This window comes from Bombyx mori, chromosome 2, assembly GCF_030269925.1.
Source record: "Bombyx mori chromosome 2, ASM3026992v2".
NCBI classification, from domain to species: Eukaryota; Metazoa; Arthropoda; class Insecta; order Lepidoptera; family Bombycidae; genus Bombyx; species Bombyx mori.
Window position 1 is genome coordinate 6,403,986 of NC_085108.1, and position 19,816 is coordinate 6,423,801.

The 19,816-nt window shown below is 40.1% G+C and overlaps 1 protein-coding gene and 1 long non-coding RNA gene across 14 annotated transcripts in view; one reads left to right on the forward strand and one right to left on the reverse strand.

The window, feature by feature from the left end:
* Positions 1 to 12,519, forward strand: part of Cbp (carotenoid-binding protein) — a 40,922-nt gene extending 28,403 nt beyond the window's left edge. For 8 of the 13 annotated variants that reach the window (XM_038014834.2, XM_062671785.1, XM_038014875.2 and 5 more), the window contains 5 exons: positions 1,300 to 1,455; positions 7,739 to 7,843; positions 8,356 to 8,561; positions 9,472 to 9,584; positions 10,386 to 12,517. In XM_038014834.2, coding sequence (XP_037870762.1) covers positions 1,300 to 1,455; positions 7,739 to 7,843; positions 8,356 to 8,561; positions 9,472 to 9,584; positions 10,386 to 10,495 — 690 coding nt within the window. In that variant the 3' untranslated portion in view covers positions 10,496 to 12,517. 13 annotated transcript variants of the gene reach the window in all.
* Positions 3,033 to 7,702, reverse strand: LOC134200522 (uncharacterized). The gene is made up of 2 exons (XR_009975478.1): positions 3,769 to 7,702; positions 3,033 to 3,282 (listed from the first exon to the last, which is right to left on the reverse strand). It is a non-coding gene; the product is annotated as an uncharacterized LOC134200522 (long non-coding RNA).
* Positions 12,520 to 19,816: the final 7,297 nt, after the last annotated feature.

Consider the following 19,816-nt stretch of genomic DNA (forward strand, 5'->3'; position numbering starts at 1 on the left):
GGTGGGGCAGCCGTTGTAACTATACTTTTGAGACCTTAGAACTTATGTCTCAAGGTGAGTTACGCATTTACGTTGTAGATGTCTATGGGCTCCAGTAACCACTTAACGCTAGGTGGTCTGTGAGCTCGTCCGGCCATCTAAGCAATAAATTAAAAAAAAAAACCCGTTGAAACATTTCCTATCTTATTTCAACCTCTAATGACTCTGTTTCGTACTCTATCTGGTATTGTCTCTTATTATCATTTCCATTCAAGTACATAGGATATCGTTTGATAAGAGCTGTGTTCCAATTTAAAGTTTTATCTTTGTTTAGTTGGAAACCGTTCACCGGATAAGGCGGTTGTGTGCGCGTTAAAAAAAAATCGATCCCAAAAGCGATGTGTAGCTCCGTGTGTTGTAATAAGTAGTGTAAAAAAATATTGCACGGCCTTTTGTATTGCACAAAGACGCGATATTAAAATACGAATTTAGATACAAGGCTAACAACTCTGGTTGGCCTTTGTGAATTTTGTGAATTAATTTGATAACTTCGCGTCGAATAAAGAATAGTTACGGTGTGTATGTATTATACATAGCTACATATGTATTTTATGTATTCAAATTATCGAATGTGCGTGTTTTTTTTATATTTTCATTTTTATTATTTTTTTATTTAAGTAACTAGCTGATCTGGCAGACATCGTAGTGCCTCAATCGATAAATAAAAGACCTAAACTTTTGTATAAAATAAACTTAAAACAAACAAAAGGAATCCGTCCGACGGGGACACATCAAAGGAAAAACAAAATTGTTAGTTTTATTTAATTCCGAGCACTTTCATATTTATCTACTTTTTAAACCTTCTTTGGACTTAAAAAATAATTCAAGACCAAAACCACCTTTGATGTATGTGAAATTTTAAGAGATTCAATGCATATTCTTGTGCACAACAACGCCTTTTGTTTCTCAGTGGTCTCTTGTGAGGCACGTCGAATTAAAACTGATAACTAAACGTTTCATAATAATAAAATCATTCATTGCCTTTCTTTCACGCAGAAAACACTTAGATAGTCACAGGTAAATATAAAAGAAATATCCTCCTTGCGTCGTATTCCTCATTGCTGAGGGTCGTGACCACACTTTTGTGTCACCTTCGCACACACGAAATGTGGAATCAAGAGCGGTGCGGATCTGGTCGGACCAACGTATTGAATGGCACAGGTTTTTTCGGGAGCCATTTGGGCGTGTCTGATCTTTAACGTAAGATAAAGGCAGCAATGTCCTTATCGCCTATTGAAGGGCTCTTGTTTTTGTCACCAGATCGATGAGTACAAGAGTCAGGCTAACGAGAGCATGGCGAACGCTTGGCGCATCATCACGCTGCCAAACTGGACGGTGGAGAAGCGAGGGTCCGTCAGGGGAGACGTCGTGGAGTCCAGGAAAGTTGAAGGCTACGGCAAGGTCTATAGATTTACGGTAAGTCATCGGTGTGTTAGTTAATTTTTTTGTGTTCCCCACCGATCCAGTACCCTCAGAGGATTCACCCTGACTTCTGGGTGAGCTCACGGAGCTCAGCCTAAGAGAATTTGCTAACATGTGTCCTAATAGAGCAGCGTTTCCCTAAATCTACCATTGGATCGGAATGGCGACCCACTGAGAAGACCCCGCGTAAAATTCAGCGGGTTTTACTGGTTTACGGGTCTTACAAAGAAATACTGGTATATATACCACTGCCGTGTTAAAGCATTTAAGAGCTATATTATCAGTCCATAGGTTCATCGTCAGATCAGCTTGATAGTACCGTATTATTTGTATTGTGATTGGAAGTGCTCGGAATTGGCAAACTTTATGCGGACATACCGAAAGTTCATTTTGCAACAGATTGAATCTACCACCGGATCGGAAACGCGACCCACTGAGAAGATCCGGCGAGAAACTCAGTGGGCTGTGTCTGTGGGTTAATTTACTCGCCGAGCCCTTCGTCGCAAGCGACGGGTTCGACGAGAACGAGGACCGGTGCTTGGGGTACCTAAAAGCACCGTTAGTGAATCGGGAGGATCCGAAATGACGTGTTTTGGGCGACGTCGACTGTTTACCATTTGGTCCGCAGTATCGGCTATGCAGTTTCCATCGGCCACGATAAGAGGATTCTCATGTCGTGCCGCTTTATCGAAGTGGACCCCTCTTCAATAAACACAGCTGATGCTGCAATTTTTTATTCTATTCTATCAGCCCATCGACGTCCACTGCTGAACATAGGCCTCGCCACAAAGACCGGTCCTGCGCTGCCTGCATCCAGCGGATCCCCGCGAACCTCAATAGGTCGTCGGCCCACCTTGTGGGAGGCCTACCCACGCTACGTCTATGAATAATATGAATTTAATATCCATTGCGCTTATATTATTTCGAGCAACTGTTGGAACACAAATCGATATTGACTCACAAAAGAAATGGATCGATGTAATTTCGATGAGACGTCACATTTTTTCAGTACTTAAAGGATTTGCATTCGGATTAAAATGATAAAAAGATAAGACATTTAGTTGTAATTATTTGTCAACTGATTTTATCGGTGCCTATTTCAGCCGTGAAGCAGTAATGCGTTTCGGTTTGAAGGGTAGGGCAGCCGTTGTACTGTAAAAATTGAGACCTTAGAACTCATGTCTCGAGGTGGGTGGCGCATTTACGTTGTAGATGTCTATGGGCTTCAGTAACCGCTTAACATCAGGTAGGCCGAGAGCTCGTCCACCCAACTAAGCAATAAAAAAAATGCATTGATGGGTGGGTAGATGAAATACGTTCTTCGCGACAGACACATAAACTTGGTGAGACAGAGACTAAGGCCCGGTTCCAAAAAATAACGAATCGTCATTGTATTATAACAACTAATCGTAATCATGCTACCAATACGTAGCCGTATATTAGCGTTCCACAACTATTTTACTTGCCGCGTTACCTACGAGCATCCGTCGGCGCGCTGCTTACGAACGAATCCCTCTGCGTTTCGGTAATGCAAATGATTGTGTTACAAAGATCCTTTAGAAATAAAACTCTTTTCAAAATACATAAGTTTTTATTAGTATTTTTACATAAATATTTTAAAATAATATAAATTAATTGTAATTCATCACATATGTAATTTTATTTGAACATTCACAATTTAAAAACACTTACTTTAGTTTTAACTTTAAAGTGAACAAAACGCCATGAAGAGACAAAGGAAACGCCAGATATCGGCCGGACCGCGCCAAAATACCAAAAAAAACTGATAAATTGTAATGTAAGGGAGATATTCCATGATTCCTAGAATTAAAATAAACTAGTAAATACTATTTTCATGTAATCACTTGTTAAATAGTTAACTACTTCATAAAATACCAATTAACAGCTGGCATTAAAAATACGAGCCTGGTTCCTTTTACCTTAAAAAAAGGATAAATTTCACCTAACAGTAATTGCACAGACTGCTTGTCGAGCCGAAATCTTAGTTGAAACTCCTGATTATCGAGCTCTGAATAATAATTGATTCTTGTTTTATACACTCTATTACTTCGCGTATCATCACTTGAATCGTCGCTTGAATTCAGTAACATTAAAACTTCGTTATCACTTTCTGAACTCGACATTTTAAAAGAAAAAACACAAACACAAAAATTCCAAAGCACAACCGAACAAAATCGGTAGGTTAAAAAATGCTCTACGCGTCGTAGTTGTGACAGCTCACTGACATTTCTAAAATAATATAGGAACACTACAGACAACAGTCTCCATACAAAACGCAGTACGAACCGTTATGTTAGCCCTCCCATCCGTTAGTAGCAAGTCATCAGTAATTTTAAAAACGAGTCGTTTTTATAGGAACTATTTTGTCCTACGATTCGTAGATATTGTAACGGATCGTAATATAAAACGATTCGTTTTTTGGATATTGGAACCGGGCGTAAGCCTTAGTTCTAATCGTTCTAATCAAAGCGACCAGTAGTACCTACTGCTTCACCCGGTCATCGTTCTCGTCGAACCAGTCGCTTGCGACGAAGGGCTCGACGAGTAAATGAACCCACAGACACAGCCCACTGATTTTCTCGCCGGATCTTCTCAGTGAGTCGCGTTTCCGATCCGGTGGTAGATTATGCGAAGCACGGCTCTTGCTAGGGTTCGTGTTAGCAACATCGTCAGGCTTGAGCCCCGTGAGTTCACCTACTAGTTAAGGTTACGCTGAAATAGCCTCAAGGCTTGTCAGCTTAGGTAGGAAAAAAAACTTCAGAGGTGTCAAGGGACACCCGGATGGAACGAAGTTCCTTTCGATTAATTAGTGAAGGAATTGTATTTTTTTTTAAGTTATAATAATAAATTACGGCATTATGAAGAAGAAAAAAACAATACTATGAACTAAATTACTATTGTTGAAACGCTATCTCGAGGAACTGTACTCATTACGCGTACCAATCGGATACGAGCGATGTCACGCGATAAGCGCCTACACGTTGATTGGTCAGAATGACGGATCTAAAAAGTGTCGTGACAACTTTTCGTAAGAATTTTTTCCGTCTAGCCCCCTTTCACAACGCGCGATAAGGAACTTCGTTCCAAAAAACTGCTTCACGGCTGATATAGGCAAGACGGTGGTGTAGGTACCTAGCTTATAAATATTTGCTAGTTTCATTTTTTGTGGGTGTTATCCGTGATTTTTATTAAAACGTTGATTACCATGCGGCAAACCGGTCTGCCTAGCGTACACTTATAACATTCGGGCCAAGACAAAATCACGGAATCGATAATTTGTTATCAACTTGAGATTTTCATTCTGAAATTTATAGAATGCGATAATATGCACGAAAGATAAGAAATTTGCGACTTTTACCATATAAATTTTAAGGTATTTTTTTTATTACTTAGATGGGTGGACGAGCTCACAGCCCCCCCGGTGTTTAATGGTTACTAGAGCCCATAGGCTTCTACAACGTAAATGCGCCACCCACCTTGAGATATGAGTTCTAAGGTCTCAAGTATAGTCACAACGGCTGCCCCGCCCTTCAAACCGAAACACATTACTGCTTCACGGCAGAAATAGGCAGGGCGGTGGTACCTACCCGCGCGGACTAGAGGGTCCTGCCACCAGTAAAAATACATATAAATATATATATAATCTTGTTAAAACTACAAGTTTCTATTGGATCTAGAAATCAAGGCGTTGGGTTCGACTAAAGGGCTACGCGGCTCACTTCCATAGGCGTGTTGTTTGATAGCTGCCATCTGTGGCTTGTAGGAAGCGTTCACGTTGGAAACCTCACGCGGCTCACGGGTGACCCTCGCGGCCCGAACGGTTCAGTAAGACAAGGCTCACGGTGAGCACCGTGGCGTGAATGAAACTACTCGATTTTTCATATGACATTGAACGTGTTAAACAGCTTTATATACCTACCTTCATAGTGGAACTCGTGAACATTACGCACCTTCAAATTGAAGTGCAATACCGTCTTTAACATAAGGGCACACGGGGCCCGTGCCCAAGGCCCCCATTCTCAGGGGGCCCCGAAAGACCGACAATTTCTCTCACACGTTTATTCTCAAAACATTTTTGTCGGACACATTACACTTTTTTCACAAATCAGTAATCAGAAGGTATTTACAAGGCATATACTATGCCTATATAATAGAAGATTTTGCTCAACAGAAATCCCGAAAGAAACCGTTATCGAAATCGTAACCAAAAATCCAGCAGCATTCTAATATCATTAATGACATATTATATCATACTGTATTGGATTACCTAAAATAAATGGTCATACTCAGTAAAAAAATGTGATTATAATTCGCTTTTCTTACCTTCCAAAAGGGCCTCAAATTCTTGTGTGCCCAAGGGCCCCAACCTAGTTTAAGACGTCCCTGTTGAAGTGACTAAATTATTTAAGAAAACGAGTTTTATACTTTGAATGACTTATAAGATTAGATAATATTATGTAAAAGGAAATTCTAAAAGGGTCTTTCCCTCTTTATCTGAAAAAGTCTGTGATGGATACCTGTATCCTACCGACTCTCTTATGTGAATGCCAAACATGAACTTGCAACACAAAAATAAAAACAAAATTAGCGACCGGTCAGAAAGCTATGGAAAGAAGTATATTGAATATAAGAAAAATATAAAGGATAAGAAGCGAATACATTAGAGAAAAAACAAAGCTGATAGATGCTCTCAGGTACGCTCTGACACAAAAGTGGCATTGGGCAGGACATCTTGCGAGATATACGGACAAATAAAATCAAATCAAACCAAAACAAAAAAAATTTATTCAACATAAATGAAAGTACATACTTTTTTTTTTTAATGGATTTTATGACCTGGTAACTGAGACCTTTAAGTCATGTCTTATTTTAATTTATATTCATATTTTTATAAAAAATTATATTATGGAGTGAAATGAAATGAAGATGATTAATTTGAGACATTAATCAACTGGGATGAAATTAAATGAAATGATATGAGATGATTTGGGATGAAATATAATCTCAGTAAAATGGTGGTCATTTACTAAGATTTTTTCAGTGGACTTTTTGGAGGATCCCGTGAAGTTACGTCGAGCGGCTTTGTTTCATTTTCCCACATTTGTGCACTTTCACAGATATTAAACAGTTAAGCAACCACTATTATTACACATTTAAACCTGAAGAAACACTAAATAGACAAAATAAAACAAATCACACAACTTCACTCCTCGCGTTCCCGCCAAAAAGTCAAGTACATACTTGTTGAACGTCAAAAGAACTACCGCCAATTCACAAGAAGACAAAAGATGGACATTAGAAATCAAAACATGGGAAGGACCAATGGGCAAAAGAAGAAGAGGTCGAACAAGGATCAGATGAATCGACAAAATAATAGCAGCAACTGGAAAAGAATGAAGAAACAAAGCCAAGGATAGGGAAGAGTGAAGTAAACTGGAGGAGGCCTATACCCGAATGAGCAAAAGAAGAAGAGGTCGACCAAGGATCAGATGAATCGACAAAATAATAGCAGCAACTGGAAAAGAATGGAGAAACAAAGCCAAGGATAGGGAAGAGTGAAGTAAACTGGAGGAGGCCTATACCCGAATGAGCAAAAGAAGAAGAGGTCGACCAAGGATCAGATGAATCGACAAAATAATAGCAGCAACTGGAAAAGAATGGAGAAACAAAGCCAAGGATAGGGAAGAGTGAAGTAAACTGGAGGAGGCCTATACCCGAATGAGCAAAAGAAGAAGAGGTCGACCAAGGATCAGATGAATCGACAAAATAATAGCAGCAACTGGAAAAGAATGGAGAAACAAAGCCAAGGATAGGGAAGAGTGGAGTAAGCTGGAGGAGGCCTATACCCGAATGGGGTTCCAATAACACAAGTTTATATTTAATTTTGTATTTTTTTATTTGATAAGGTGTTTTTTTTCTTTCTTTGTTTTTGGAAATAAAGTATTATTATATTTATTATGCAAACATGTTTTCTATCAGTATACAAAATACTTTTCTTTTCATTTAAAAATTTAATTTATATTTTAATCTACAAGAACACTTCCAACCAGCTTTCAACCAAGTTCTAAGGTCTCAAGTATAGTTACAACGGCTGCCCTACCCTTCAAACCGAAACGCATTGCTGCTTCACGGCAGAAATAGGCAGGGCGGTGGTACCTACCCGCGCGGACTCACAGGAGTTTCTAAAATTTATTAAATAATATTAATATTTATTATGTTATTAATATTCATATTGTCCGCTCGTTTTGTCCGCCAGGGCGTCGTCAACTGTCCCGCCAGGTTTCTATACGAGGAGTTCAAGAACAACCTGACGAAGTTGCCCGAATGGAATCCGACGATATTGAAATGCGAAATAATTAAGGTGAGTTTCAGCTGTGCTCAATCGTCCTGGTCGCGAGAAAGAAATTTAGATTTCAGCGCCATCTTTCGATTAAGGAGTGCGGTAATAGCTTAAACACTACACAATATGTTCTCTATCTTCAATGACGTTAAATCACGAGAAACACTAATGCTTCCCGATACCACTCAATTCTTCTTTTTATTTATTGCTAGATGGGTGGACGTGCTCACAGCCCACCTGGTGTCAAGTGGTACCGAAGCCCATAGACATCTACAGCGTAAATGCGCCACCTAACTTGAGATATGAGTTTTAAAGTCTCAGTATAGTTACAAAGGCTGCCCCGCCCTTCAGACCGAAACGCATTACTGCTTCACGGCAGAATTGGTGCCTAACCGTGCGGACTCACAAGACGTCTTACCACCAGTTAACAAGAGCAAATAGCAAACCGGTAAACAACAACTCCCCTCAAACTCAAAAGTAATACCCACAGAAGGAGCATTGTCTTTACTGAACCAGCGATTCTAATCGTTCAGGAAATCGGCGATGGCGTGGACCTGTCGTACCAGGTGACGGCTGGCGGGGGACGAGGCATAATAACCCCTCGCGACTTCGTGATCCTGCGCCGGATCGCGCTACTCTCCCGGGAGGGACGCGTCGTCGACGACAATCCCCACGGATACATCAGTAGCGGAGTCAGCGTTCAAGTTCCCGGGTACCCGCCCCTCAAGGAGATGGTTAGGTGAGCTATCATCAGTCGGTTCTGTGTGATTTATGATTGATAATTGCCAAGCGATATTGGTTCTTAACTAAAAGGGTAGTATGATGAGTTTGGTGATTCTTGGCCAGGCAAAGTTTCAGGGTACCCGCCTCTCAAGGAGATGGTTAGGTGAGTTATGAGTCGGTTCTGTGTGATTTATGCTTATTAATTGCCAAGCGATATTGATTCTTAACTAAAAGGACAGTAAAATGAGTTTGGTGACTCTTGGCCAGGCAGAGTTTCAGGGTACCCGCCCGCCCCTCAAGGAGATGGTTCAGTGAGCTATGAGTCGGTTCTGTGTGATCTATGCTTGTTAATTGCCAAGCGATATTAGTTCTTGACTGAAAGGACAGTAAGACGAGTTTGGTGAATCTTGGCGAGACAATGATGACGTAACATATCGAAAGGTATTTGGGTGAAGCGTCATTTCACTTAACACGCGACATTTATCTATGTAATCAAAGGCCCATTTTATTTGGTATTAGCATCAACAGTTCGATGTTTTTACTCCGTTCAAACAGCTGAAGAAGTTTTGTTTTTTATTATGATATTTTTTCCAAACTTTACACTTTAAATGGTCTTCCTCAAGTTGCAAAAATGTCGCATAAGCCAAATAGCTTTTCACTTGTCCTATAGTCCTAGATATGGCTATGAATTCGAATGTGCCAGGCTGTATACGAAATGCCCCATGGCCTTGAGGAATCGCTCGAGATGATTCTGTTGAGGTTGTTTTCAATGAAAGGAGACCAGGAGTGTTCTTAGACAATTGTATTCACGGAAAGGAAGAAGGGAGCCATCACAGACATATTTAAACAAGTAACCATAGATTAATATAAATCAGTATTATAAAATTACATACAACCATAGATTACAACAGATTCATCTGTTTCAGGGGACACAATAAAGTTGGTTGCTGGTACCTACAGCCTCGGACTGTACAAACTGCTGGAGGAAAAATCGAGGACCAGACCCTGTTCCAATGGTTGATGTGTTGTGATCTCAAAGGTGAGGTTGTTTTAGAGTTAATTTGTTATTCATTTACGACCATTAAGAGATGCGTATACGTACGTTCCGTGAAAGAATGCTTCGCTTAGATTTAGGAAGCGCCAATGTAACGCAAAGTTCGCTGTCGATGCTTAGTGCCTTATGATTTTACATTGTATTTTTTTTTTTTGCTGAGATAGGTGGACGAGCTCACAGCCCACCTGGTGTTAAGTGGTTACTGGAGCCCATATACATCTACAACGTAAATGCGCCACCCACCTTGAGATATAAATTCAAAGATCTCAGTACAGTTACAACTGCTGCCCCATCCTTCAAACCGAAACGCATTATTGCTTCACGGCAAAAATAAACAGGGTGGTGGTACCTACCCGCGTGGATTCACAAGAGGTCTTACCACCAGTAATTACGCAAATTATAATTTTGCGGGTTTGATTTTTGATTATTAATAATATAATAAGCTAGCATAATTAATTTATAGTAAACCCCTGAACAACAGATGGCGTTAGTTGTAGGTTCATACGAATTTCTGACTACCCTATGTGTGCACTTTTGCACGTAATTAATTAATACTCTGCCTTAGTAATGACGTCGTTGTCTAACAGGTGAGAAGTCCGCTGGACTCTGATCTAGCGATGCTACTGTATCTGTGTTGCCACTCCGCAGGTACACATTATTCTAACACACTTTGAGGCCGCGACCTCATGTCTCAAGCCGTATCACATCGTTAAGTTTCTTTGATGGCCGCTCGATTTAAAAAATAAACTTTTTAAATCAAATGCCAAAAAATATCTATGATTTCAGGTAAAATACCTCAATTCGTGTTGGACGTCGCTTTCGCCACTGTGATGCTGGACTACATCGTGCACGTCAGGAAGTTCGTGGCCGAAGCGAAGGCCAGAGCCGAATTCTGACCTTGAAACGTCCAAAAGCTGCATCTGTTTACATGCATATTTTGCACTGGTGGTAGGACCTCTTGTGAGTCCGCGCGGGTAGGTACCACCACCCTGCCTATTTCTGCACCGTGAAGCAGTAATGCGCGTCGGTTCGAAGGGCGGGGCAGCCGTTGTAACTAAACTTGAGACCTTAGAACTTATGTCTCAAGGTGGGTGGCATTTACTTTGTGGATGTCTATGGGCTCAAGTAACCACTTAACACCAGGTGGGCTGTGAGCTCGTCCACCCATTTAAGCTATAAAAAAAAACTACCCTCAAAATTCGACTGACAAGTGAGGGGAAGGTTTGCGGGAGAGTCCCGGTGACTCAGGACACTCTGTCCTCAGGACTGATAGTATTCGTGACCCGTCGTAAGAATACTCATTTGGCTCATGATAAAAAAAATCTGATAAATAACTCATGGATACCTTGAAAATGCTTCGCGTGTCTGTAAGTGCTCTAATATACCAGAATGGGTAGCATTGATGTATGTCGAGATCGCGGCGTTGACGTTGTGGTCAGTGGACCACTAGGACATCCGGCTACAATTAGTTTGATAAAGTAATGGCATTGAAACTCCCGAAAATCGCGAGCTTACGGAATATCAAACGTTGTAAGTGAACCCGCAATGGAAGACGAAGGTAGCTGATATTTTGTTACATTGCGCGCCCCTATGACGGCTTCACTAAGAACCAATGTTCGCTCATCGGCCGAATTACATTGATTTAAAGATTTTGTAGCTTTAGATACATCACAAATACCTTACAGATTTGGCTTTTAATGCGCTTTTATTAGCTTCAGACGTATGTATGTTTGTAACGGAATCTTTGAACATGATTTTGACCCCCTTCAAAACGTCGGATTAACTCGAAATTTGGTATACTTATTAAGGACCGATGACGATTCAATATTTAAAAGAAAAATAATTGAAAAATTTGAAATTCAACTAAACTAAAAAAAAAAGCGCTTTTATAGAAAATCAAATATATCAGGATATTATCAAAATAACCCTTCTACTCATATCTGTTCATAAAATATTTATAACTACTGTTAACATGCACCCCACGCTTTTTTTATAATAAAATCATTTTTTCTTACACTATTTTTAATTCAAATTAAAATTTATTTTCTATTTTTTAGTTGGATTTTCTATAAAAGCGTATTTTTTAAAAAAAATTTTAAACTATTATTTATTAAATGAGAATTTCTGCATACAGGGTGTGTAAAAGTACAATCATCGTTCTGATTCAATAGCACACTCTTAGATGTATATTCGTCTCTTTCTTACACTAAACCGCCTTATGAACCACGTCATCAGCGCGACAGAGAAGTCTTATGTTTCTGTCGGCCACAAGGGACATACGAGGCCTATAAGACCCCGTACAGTGTGGTTTTGTAAAATTTTGCAATTTAAATTATATGCGCGCAAATTGTCAAGTTAATCAGACGTTTTGGAGTCTGTGGAAATGACGTTAGAAGATTCCGTCACATAGATATATAGATAGCTAATAAGGATGTGTCTTTGTTTACTGAGGGTAGTTTCAACGCAGCCCTGCTCTGCCAAGGACCTCTTGTGAGTCCGCGCGGGTGGGTACCACCACCCTGCCTATTTTTGCCGTGAAGCAGTAACGCGTTTTGAAGGGCGGGGCAGCCGTTGTAACTATGAGACCTTAGAACTTATATCTCAAGGTGGGTGGCGCATTTACGTTGTAGATGTCTATGGGCTTCAGTAACCACTTAATACCAGGTGGGCTGTGAGCTCGTCCACCCATAAGCGAAGGCTTGAGCCTACCAGACCGTGCGAAGCTAAAATAGCCCTTCAAGCTACCAGCAATTAGGTAGAGAATTAAAAAAACTGTTGGCTCCAATATTTGGAGTCTCCCCCCAATCCACCTCACCCACAAAACTCTCCAACCACGACTCGTACAGCAGCGTAAATATATAACTCATATAATTAACGTAAGCTTTATAATTATTTTTAATAAAGAAATTGAATTTTTTCATTGTTGTTTTATTTGCGAAAGCGGACGGTTAGCGTGGTACGGACTTGTGATGCGTAGAGAGGAGATGCATGTGACTAGGAGATGTATGGAGATGGTAGTGCGAGGTAGAGCGGGAGGAGGTCGACCGAAGAAGACATGGATGGAGTGTGTGAATGAGGATATGAGAGAGAGAGGAGTGAATGTTGAGATGACGGCTGATAGAAGAGAATGGAAGAGAAAAATCACCTGTGCCGTCCCCACCTAGTGGGATAAGGTGGAGAAAAAGAAGAGGTTGTTTTGTTTACGAGAATGTGTGTTTTGCGGCGAAATGGTCGGTTGTGTCGCGGTAGAGACTGAGATGGGTGCTTGCGAGAACAGGTTATCGAAAAAAAAACGGTGCTCATGCAATTTGGTGCTAGTGAATGAAGTGAAACTTCTTGTTTTGATGTGTAGTATTGTGGTTTTCTTCATTTTTCATCCTTTTATTTATTTATTTTTTATTGCCCTTGTAGGCAGACGAGCATACGGCCCACCTGATGGTGAGTGGTTACCGTCGCCCATGGACTCCAGCAATGCCAGGGGCTGAACCAAGCCGCGGCTTACCGCTTAATACTTTCCGCAAACCTCGTTTGAAGCATGTCATGCATGAACATGTCATAGCGCTCGGGAAACACCGTGGAGGAGAGCTCATTCCATAGCCGGATGGTACGTGGCAAAAAAGACCTCTGAAAACGCACTGTGGATGACCGCAGTGGCTCCAGGTAGTATGGATGAACTCTACTCCGGCGGCGGGCGGTGCGATGGTAAAAACAAGATGCCGGTATCATCTCGAACAATTCCTCTGCTGAGTATAAGAGATGCGACATCTTCAACATTTATATTCTATTATAATATATTTAAGACAGAAAATCTAAATTATAGATAAAAAAAGAAATATATGTATTTTTTTAAATACATACTTCATTATAGTAATGCGTTTCGGTTTGAAGGGTGGGGCAGCCGTTGTATTAGAAAAACTGAGAGAACTATAAGGACATGTCATAGCACTCGGGAAACATCGTTGAGGAGAGCTCCAGAGGTGGGCACGGTCCTCGGGCGCCGGCATCCCTCGCCCCCCACCGCTCAGCACCAGACCTCAGTCAGTAATGGAAGTGAAACTTCTAATGCGACTTCTAACAGGGTAGCGTTAAACGTTTAACGCTCCTGGGGAGGTGTAATAGAAAGAGACAGAGCGAGAGTGAATGCGCGCAGTATACCTGGCACAGCGCGAGCTTTAAGCCGGCCACTCACATGTGAAGGGCCGTCAAACATTCATTCGCAAACTTAGCGGCTGTGCAAATGGGTTCGCATACTCAATTTGCGAACCCGTTTGCGCTTCCTCCTACACTTGTTTACGAATGTCTCACGAATTTCTCGTCCTTTTTAATTCGTCAATAGAACATTGAAGAGAAAAAGAGTTTTGAATTCTTTCCCAGACATCATTAACAGCCGTGCTGTTTTTATGAGATTTCTTTTGATGAAGATACGCTACACGGTAGGCGTCACGATCTATGAAAATAGCGAAACGTCCGTTGCCTTCGCAATCCTGGGCGCAACTGGTCACACGAATGTGTGGGAGACTACGCGAAGGATCGCGGTTCGCGCGCTCTGATGTTCGTTAAAAACCGACACAGCTTGGAAAACTACGAATGCAGCGAAACCTTTGCATAATCATTTGCAAATGTCGTCCTACACTTGCGGGTTTGCGTATTCGTGCGAATGTGAGTGACCAGTATTAGCAATGTGTAGCGGCCAATGTTTTAATGAAGTATTTAAATATATATGTATATTTATTTTTCTATCTATAATTTAGATTTTCTATCTAAAATATATGTATACCTACTAATATTATAAAGAGGAAAGATTTGTTTGTTTGTTTGTATTGAATAGGCTCCGAAAGTACTGAACCGATTTGAAAAATTATTTCACTGTTTGGAAGCTACACTATTCCCGAGTGGCATAGGCTATAATCTCTTTTGAAAAAAATTAGGAATCCTTACTAAAACTCCAATAATGTAACCCGAGGTGTAAAAAATTACCTAAAATCTTCTTTACATCGCGTGCCCTGCGAAAACTATTGATGATAGAATAAAATAATGTACTATGACTTTGTAGAACACATTATTATTTACAAAAAGTGTCGCGACAGCATATGTCTAAGGCCTGGTCCAGAAAGAGCGAATTCGCTGTGATCGACCGTTTCGCCCAGAAAGGATCGCCATCTGGGGACGAATTTAGGCAGTACGAAGCTTACCGTCACTGGAGGAGACAAAAACGGAGGGAAATATAGAATGTATTTAGTACATCCAATTCTTAATGATAGAATAACACATAGTATGTTTGTTTTTCTTTTTTTCTCGGAGTCATCATCTTTATCAGAAAATATTAACACCAATTCTTCCCAAGATCTACGTTTTAAAATTCTGTTTGCATAATCAGATGATTTCAAATCCCATATCGCGTTCACAAGCATCGCGAGTATTTTGAATTCGCGCGATGCTTGTGAACGCGATATATTGGTGCCTAGTATCTCACTGACGCGCGAATGATTTCGCGGCGAATTCGCTCTTACTAGACCAGGTCTAACTATTATAGTTATGCCGCAATAAGTGTTATTTTATTTAAAAAATAAAACAACGTCAAATATCGTTGAAATTTTTGTTAAAGACCCGAGCGGAGCCGGAGCGGGCCGCTAGTAGATAATATAACTAACAGACCCGGCCACACGTTGCTGTGGCTAAGGTTTTTGTTTCTAAATAACACGTGGCCGGCTATGCTAATACCAAACATTAACAAAGAACAACTGGATTTTTTTTTTATTGCTTAGATGTGTGGACGAGCTCACAGCCCACCTGGTGTTAAGTGGTTACTAAAGCCCATAGACATCTACAACGTTGATGCGCCACACACCTTGAGATATAGTTCTAAGGTCTCAGTATAGTCACAACGGCTGTTCCACCCTTCAAACCGAAACGCATTATTGCTTCACGGCAGAAATAGGCGGGGCGGTGGTACCTACCCGTGCGGACTCACAGGAGGTCCTACCACCAGTATACAATTTCAATTTCACTGTATTGCGTTTACTACGAAATCAATTTCACTTAACTTTAGCCTCAGCAACACGTGGCGTTTCTGCCATTTAATTGTAGCTTATGTGAAACATTGGTATTTTTAACACAGCGCCATCTATAGGATATTAACGTCAGACAGTATTGCAATTGTCTGTAAAAACTGATTCAAGGCGCCATCTGTTTTAAACTTGTGAAACTTACAATTAATAATAATAACCAACTTTTTTTCCCCTACCTATGCTGATAGCCTTGAGAGGCTATTTCAGCTTCACCCTAACGTTTGTAGGTGAGCTCACGGGTCTCAACCGGAGAGTTGCTAACACTGACCCTAGCAAGAGCAGTGCTTCGCAGAATCTACCACCGGATCGGAAACGCGACCCACTGAGAAGATCTGGCGAGAAACTCAGTGGGCTGTGTCTATGGGTTAGTTCGCTCGTCGGGCCCTTCGTCGCAAGCGATGGGTTCGACGAGGACGGTGACCGGTGCTTGTGATCCTAAAAGCACCGTTAATGGATCAAATAACCAACTAAGAAATCATTTTATTGTTAATTAATAAATAATTGCGACCATTAATCGAAATAAAAAACCATCTTATGGCCTAAGTTGGAACAAAACACATTAAAAAAAAGGTCAATATCGGTTCAGTAGTTTAAGAGTCTATCGCAGACAAACAACGTGATACGTAATTATATATATTAAAGATATTATAAATGTTGAAGATGTTACATTTCTTATACACGGCCTTCCCTATTACAAGAGCAATCTGATTTAAGGATGAAAAATGAAGAAAACCACAATACTAAGGCTATATTTAGGAAGGCTGCCCGCCCTTCGAACCGAAATGCATTACTGCTTCACGGCAGAAATAGGCAATTAAAAATTCTCAAAATATTTTTAATAGTTTAGGTACACGAGGTACCAACTTTTCTAATGAAATACGTACTCAACGAATGTTCACGATTGATTTCCACGGCGAAGGAATAACATCGTGTGATAAAAATCAAACCTGCAAAATAATAATTTGCGTAATTACGTGGTGGTAGGGACCTCTTGTGAGTCAGTGGGGCAGCCGTAGTTAAAAGTGAGACCTCAGAACTCATGTCTTTTTTTTTCCTACCTGAACTGATAAGACTATTTCAGCGTAACCTTAACTAGTAGGTGAGCTCACGGGGCTCAAACCTGACGACGTCGCTAACACGAACCCTAGCAAGAGCCGTGCTTCGCAGAATCTACCACCGGATCGGAAACGCGACCCACTGAGTAGATCTGGCGAGTAACTTAGTGGGCTGTGTCTTTGGGTTAATTTACTCGTAAGCGACGGGTTGGACAAGAACGATGACCGGTCATGTCTCAGTCGTTGTCTCCGGTTACCATTTAACATCAGATGGGCCGTGAGATCGTCCACCCATGTAACCAATAAAAAAAATCCTACGGAAACAATATTGGATCTGGATCCTACGGATTTCAATCAAATATGCTTTTGAATGAGGCCCAAGATACTTCGCAACCACAACTGAACCCTACAGAAGCCATTGCGATCTGAAACCTGGCTTTTATTTATTTGTAGCATAATACGACAGTCTACTGGTGTTGAATTTACCAGACCTATAATTTCAATGGGAGAAATCATGTGCCTCTAAGACTGATTGCCGATTCGCCTGAATCCTCCAGGTACCTAATACCAACGCAAAAAGCTATAGAACTATAACTGACGTAGGTACCACTTACTGGTGGTAGGACGTCTTGTGAGTCCGCACGGGTAGGTACCTACCACCACCCTGCCTATTTCTGCCGTGAAGCAGTAATGCGTTTCGGTTTGAAGGGCCTGGCAGCCGTAGTTAAAGTGAGACCTTAGAACTTATATCTCAAGGTAAGTGGCGGCATTTACGTTGTAGATGTCTATGGGCTCCGGTAACCACTTAACATCGGGTGGGCCGTGAGCTCGTCCACTAATCTAAGCAATAAAAATAATAATAGAAAATAAGACGGATTTTTTTACGTGTTGCTATACATATGTGTGTATTGGTGATCCGATCTACATTCGATTTAATACATTCTATTGATATTTTTACGGTGAAAAATAGATCAAAACTATTAATATCGATTTGGGATACCAGGAAAAAAAAATTGAACAGTATTTGAGTCGACTATTATCAAAGCCGGCTATCTGACTTTTGGACAATGATTGGTAAATCAGAAAAACGAATTATTGACTTTGTATTCCATCGGCAGTCACAAAACTCTTCGGAACGACATCTTAGATAAATAACAGGTTAACTATTAACCTTTATTTAATGCAGGTTTTGAACCGTATTCTTTGAAGGAGACGATTATATTCAAATCAATCTGTATTGAAATATCAATAAAAAAATTTTGTCCAAATGCACAGATTGCCACCTTTGATAATAGACGACTCATTTATAGGAAAATTTCGTTAAAAATGTCGCATTACAAACTCTCTGAACTGTACATACCTAATTGTAAATAGACATTCTTTAACAAAAACCGACTTCAAATAGAAAAAAAAAGATATTCCAAAACAAATGATTATATTTTTGAAGTCGTCGTGGCCTAAAGGATAAGACGTCCGGTGCATTCGTGTCGAGCGATGCACCGGTGTTCGAATCCCGCAGGCGGGTACAAATTTTTCTAATGAAATACGTACTCAACAAATGTTCACGATTGACTTTCACGGTGAAGGAATAACATCGTGTAATAAAAATCAAACCCGCAAAATTATAATTTGCGTAAATACTAAAGGTAGGACCTCTTGTGAGTCCGCACGGGTAGGTACCACCGCCCAGTTTATTTCTGCCGTGAAGCAGCAATGCGTTTCGGTTTGAAGGGTGGGGCAGCCGTTGTAACTTTACTGAGACCTTAGAACTTATATCTTAAGGTGGGTGACGCATTTACGTTGTAGATGTCTATGGGCTCCAGTAACCACAGTGGGCTGTGAGCTCGTCCACCCATCTAAGCAATAAAAAAATATATAATTGAAATTGCTGAAGTCCATGGGCGACGGTAACCACTCACCATCAGGTGGGCCGTATGCTCGTCTGTCTACAATGGCAATAAAAAAAATAAAAAGGCTAAGAACAATAATCATCGAAATCGGTTGGCGTGATATTGAGTTATTGAGTTATTCATCTATTTGTCGCGCACGTACTTAATGCAAATTTAAAACTTATATGGTTGGCTCATGATTTATCAGAACTGGACTAGATTGTAATGGGACCACACGGGAAGCGTCAGCTATCTAATAAAAAAAGAATCATCAAAATTGATTCATCCAGTCCAAACTTACTTTTTTGAAGTCGGTTCAAAAGATATTTTATTGACAAATAATTAATCAACGAAATAAGTATTTAAAGAAAAATCAAAATATTTCTGAATGATTGAATAATAAAACATATTATCTAGGTATATATTAATACGTGAAGCAAAAACTTTGTATCCCTTTTCACGAAAACTGCGCGGACGGAGGAGTATGTAATTTTCCACACTTAGAGAGAATATAGAGAAGAAGTGCACAATACTAATATTTTTTTTAAATAATGCATAAAAGATACATTAAATCAATAAAGAAAACATTACACACACTACATACCATGTATTTGACGCACACACGCATGCATACATTTATTGTCAAACTTTTGTTCTTGACGTCTGTTGTCAAATTGAGTTTAATTTTTGTTTGTCTTTGTTAATATTTTTTATAGTGTAGTCTTGGCGAAATTTGTGATTATAGAAGTATAAAATACAATCATAATAGTGTACAAACTTACAATTCCAATTACCTAATTATAGTCGAATTTCGACTACTGCGGGACCTCTAGTTCAGTTAAAACTCCATAATTGCGCTTCCTAATTTGACATTTTCATTACACGCGGATTAAAAACAAATCTGACCCAATTCTTATATTAGCGGCTAAAGATTACTTTATTCGCGGATCTAATTGTTACATCGGTACTTAGGTACACATTGATTTAATGGATTACAATGTGTATGTACCGATGTAACGATTGATATAAAGGATTAGGATATAATAGGATATAAAGGATTTCAATGTGTAAGTATCCAACCGAATACCTATCTTTTGTAAACGCTTCCTTAAATGGACTAATAAAAAACTAAAATAGACCTTACAAGCGGACCGCTACGGCTCCGCTCGGGTCTTTAATAAAAATTTCAACGATATTTGACGTTG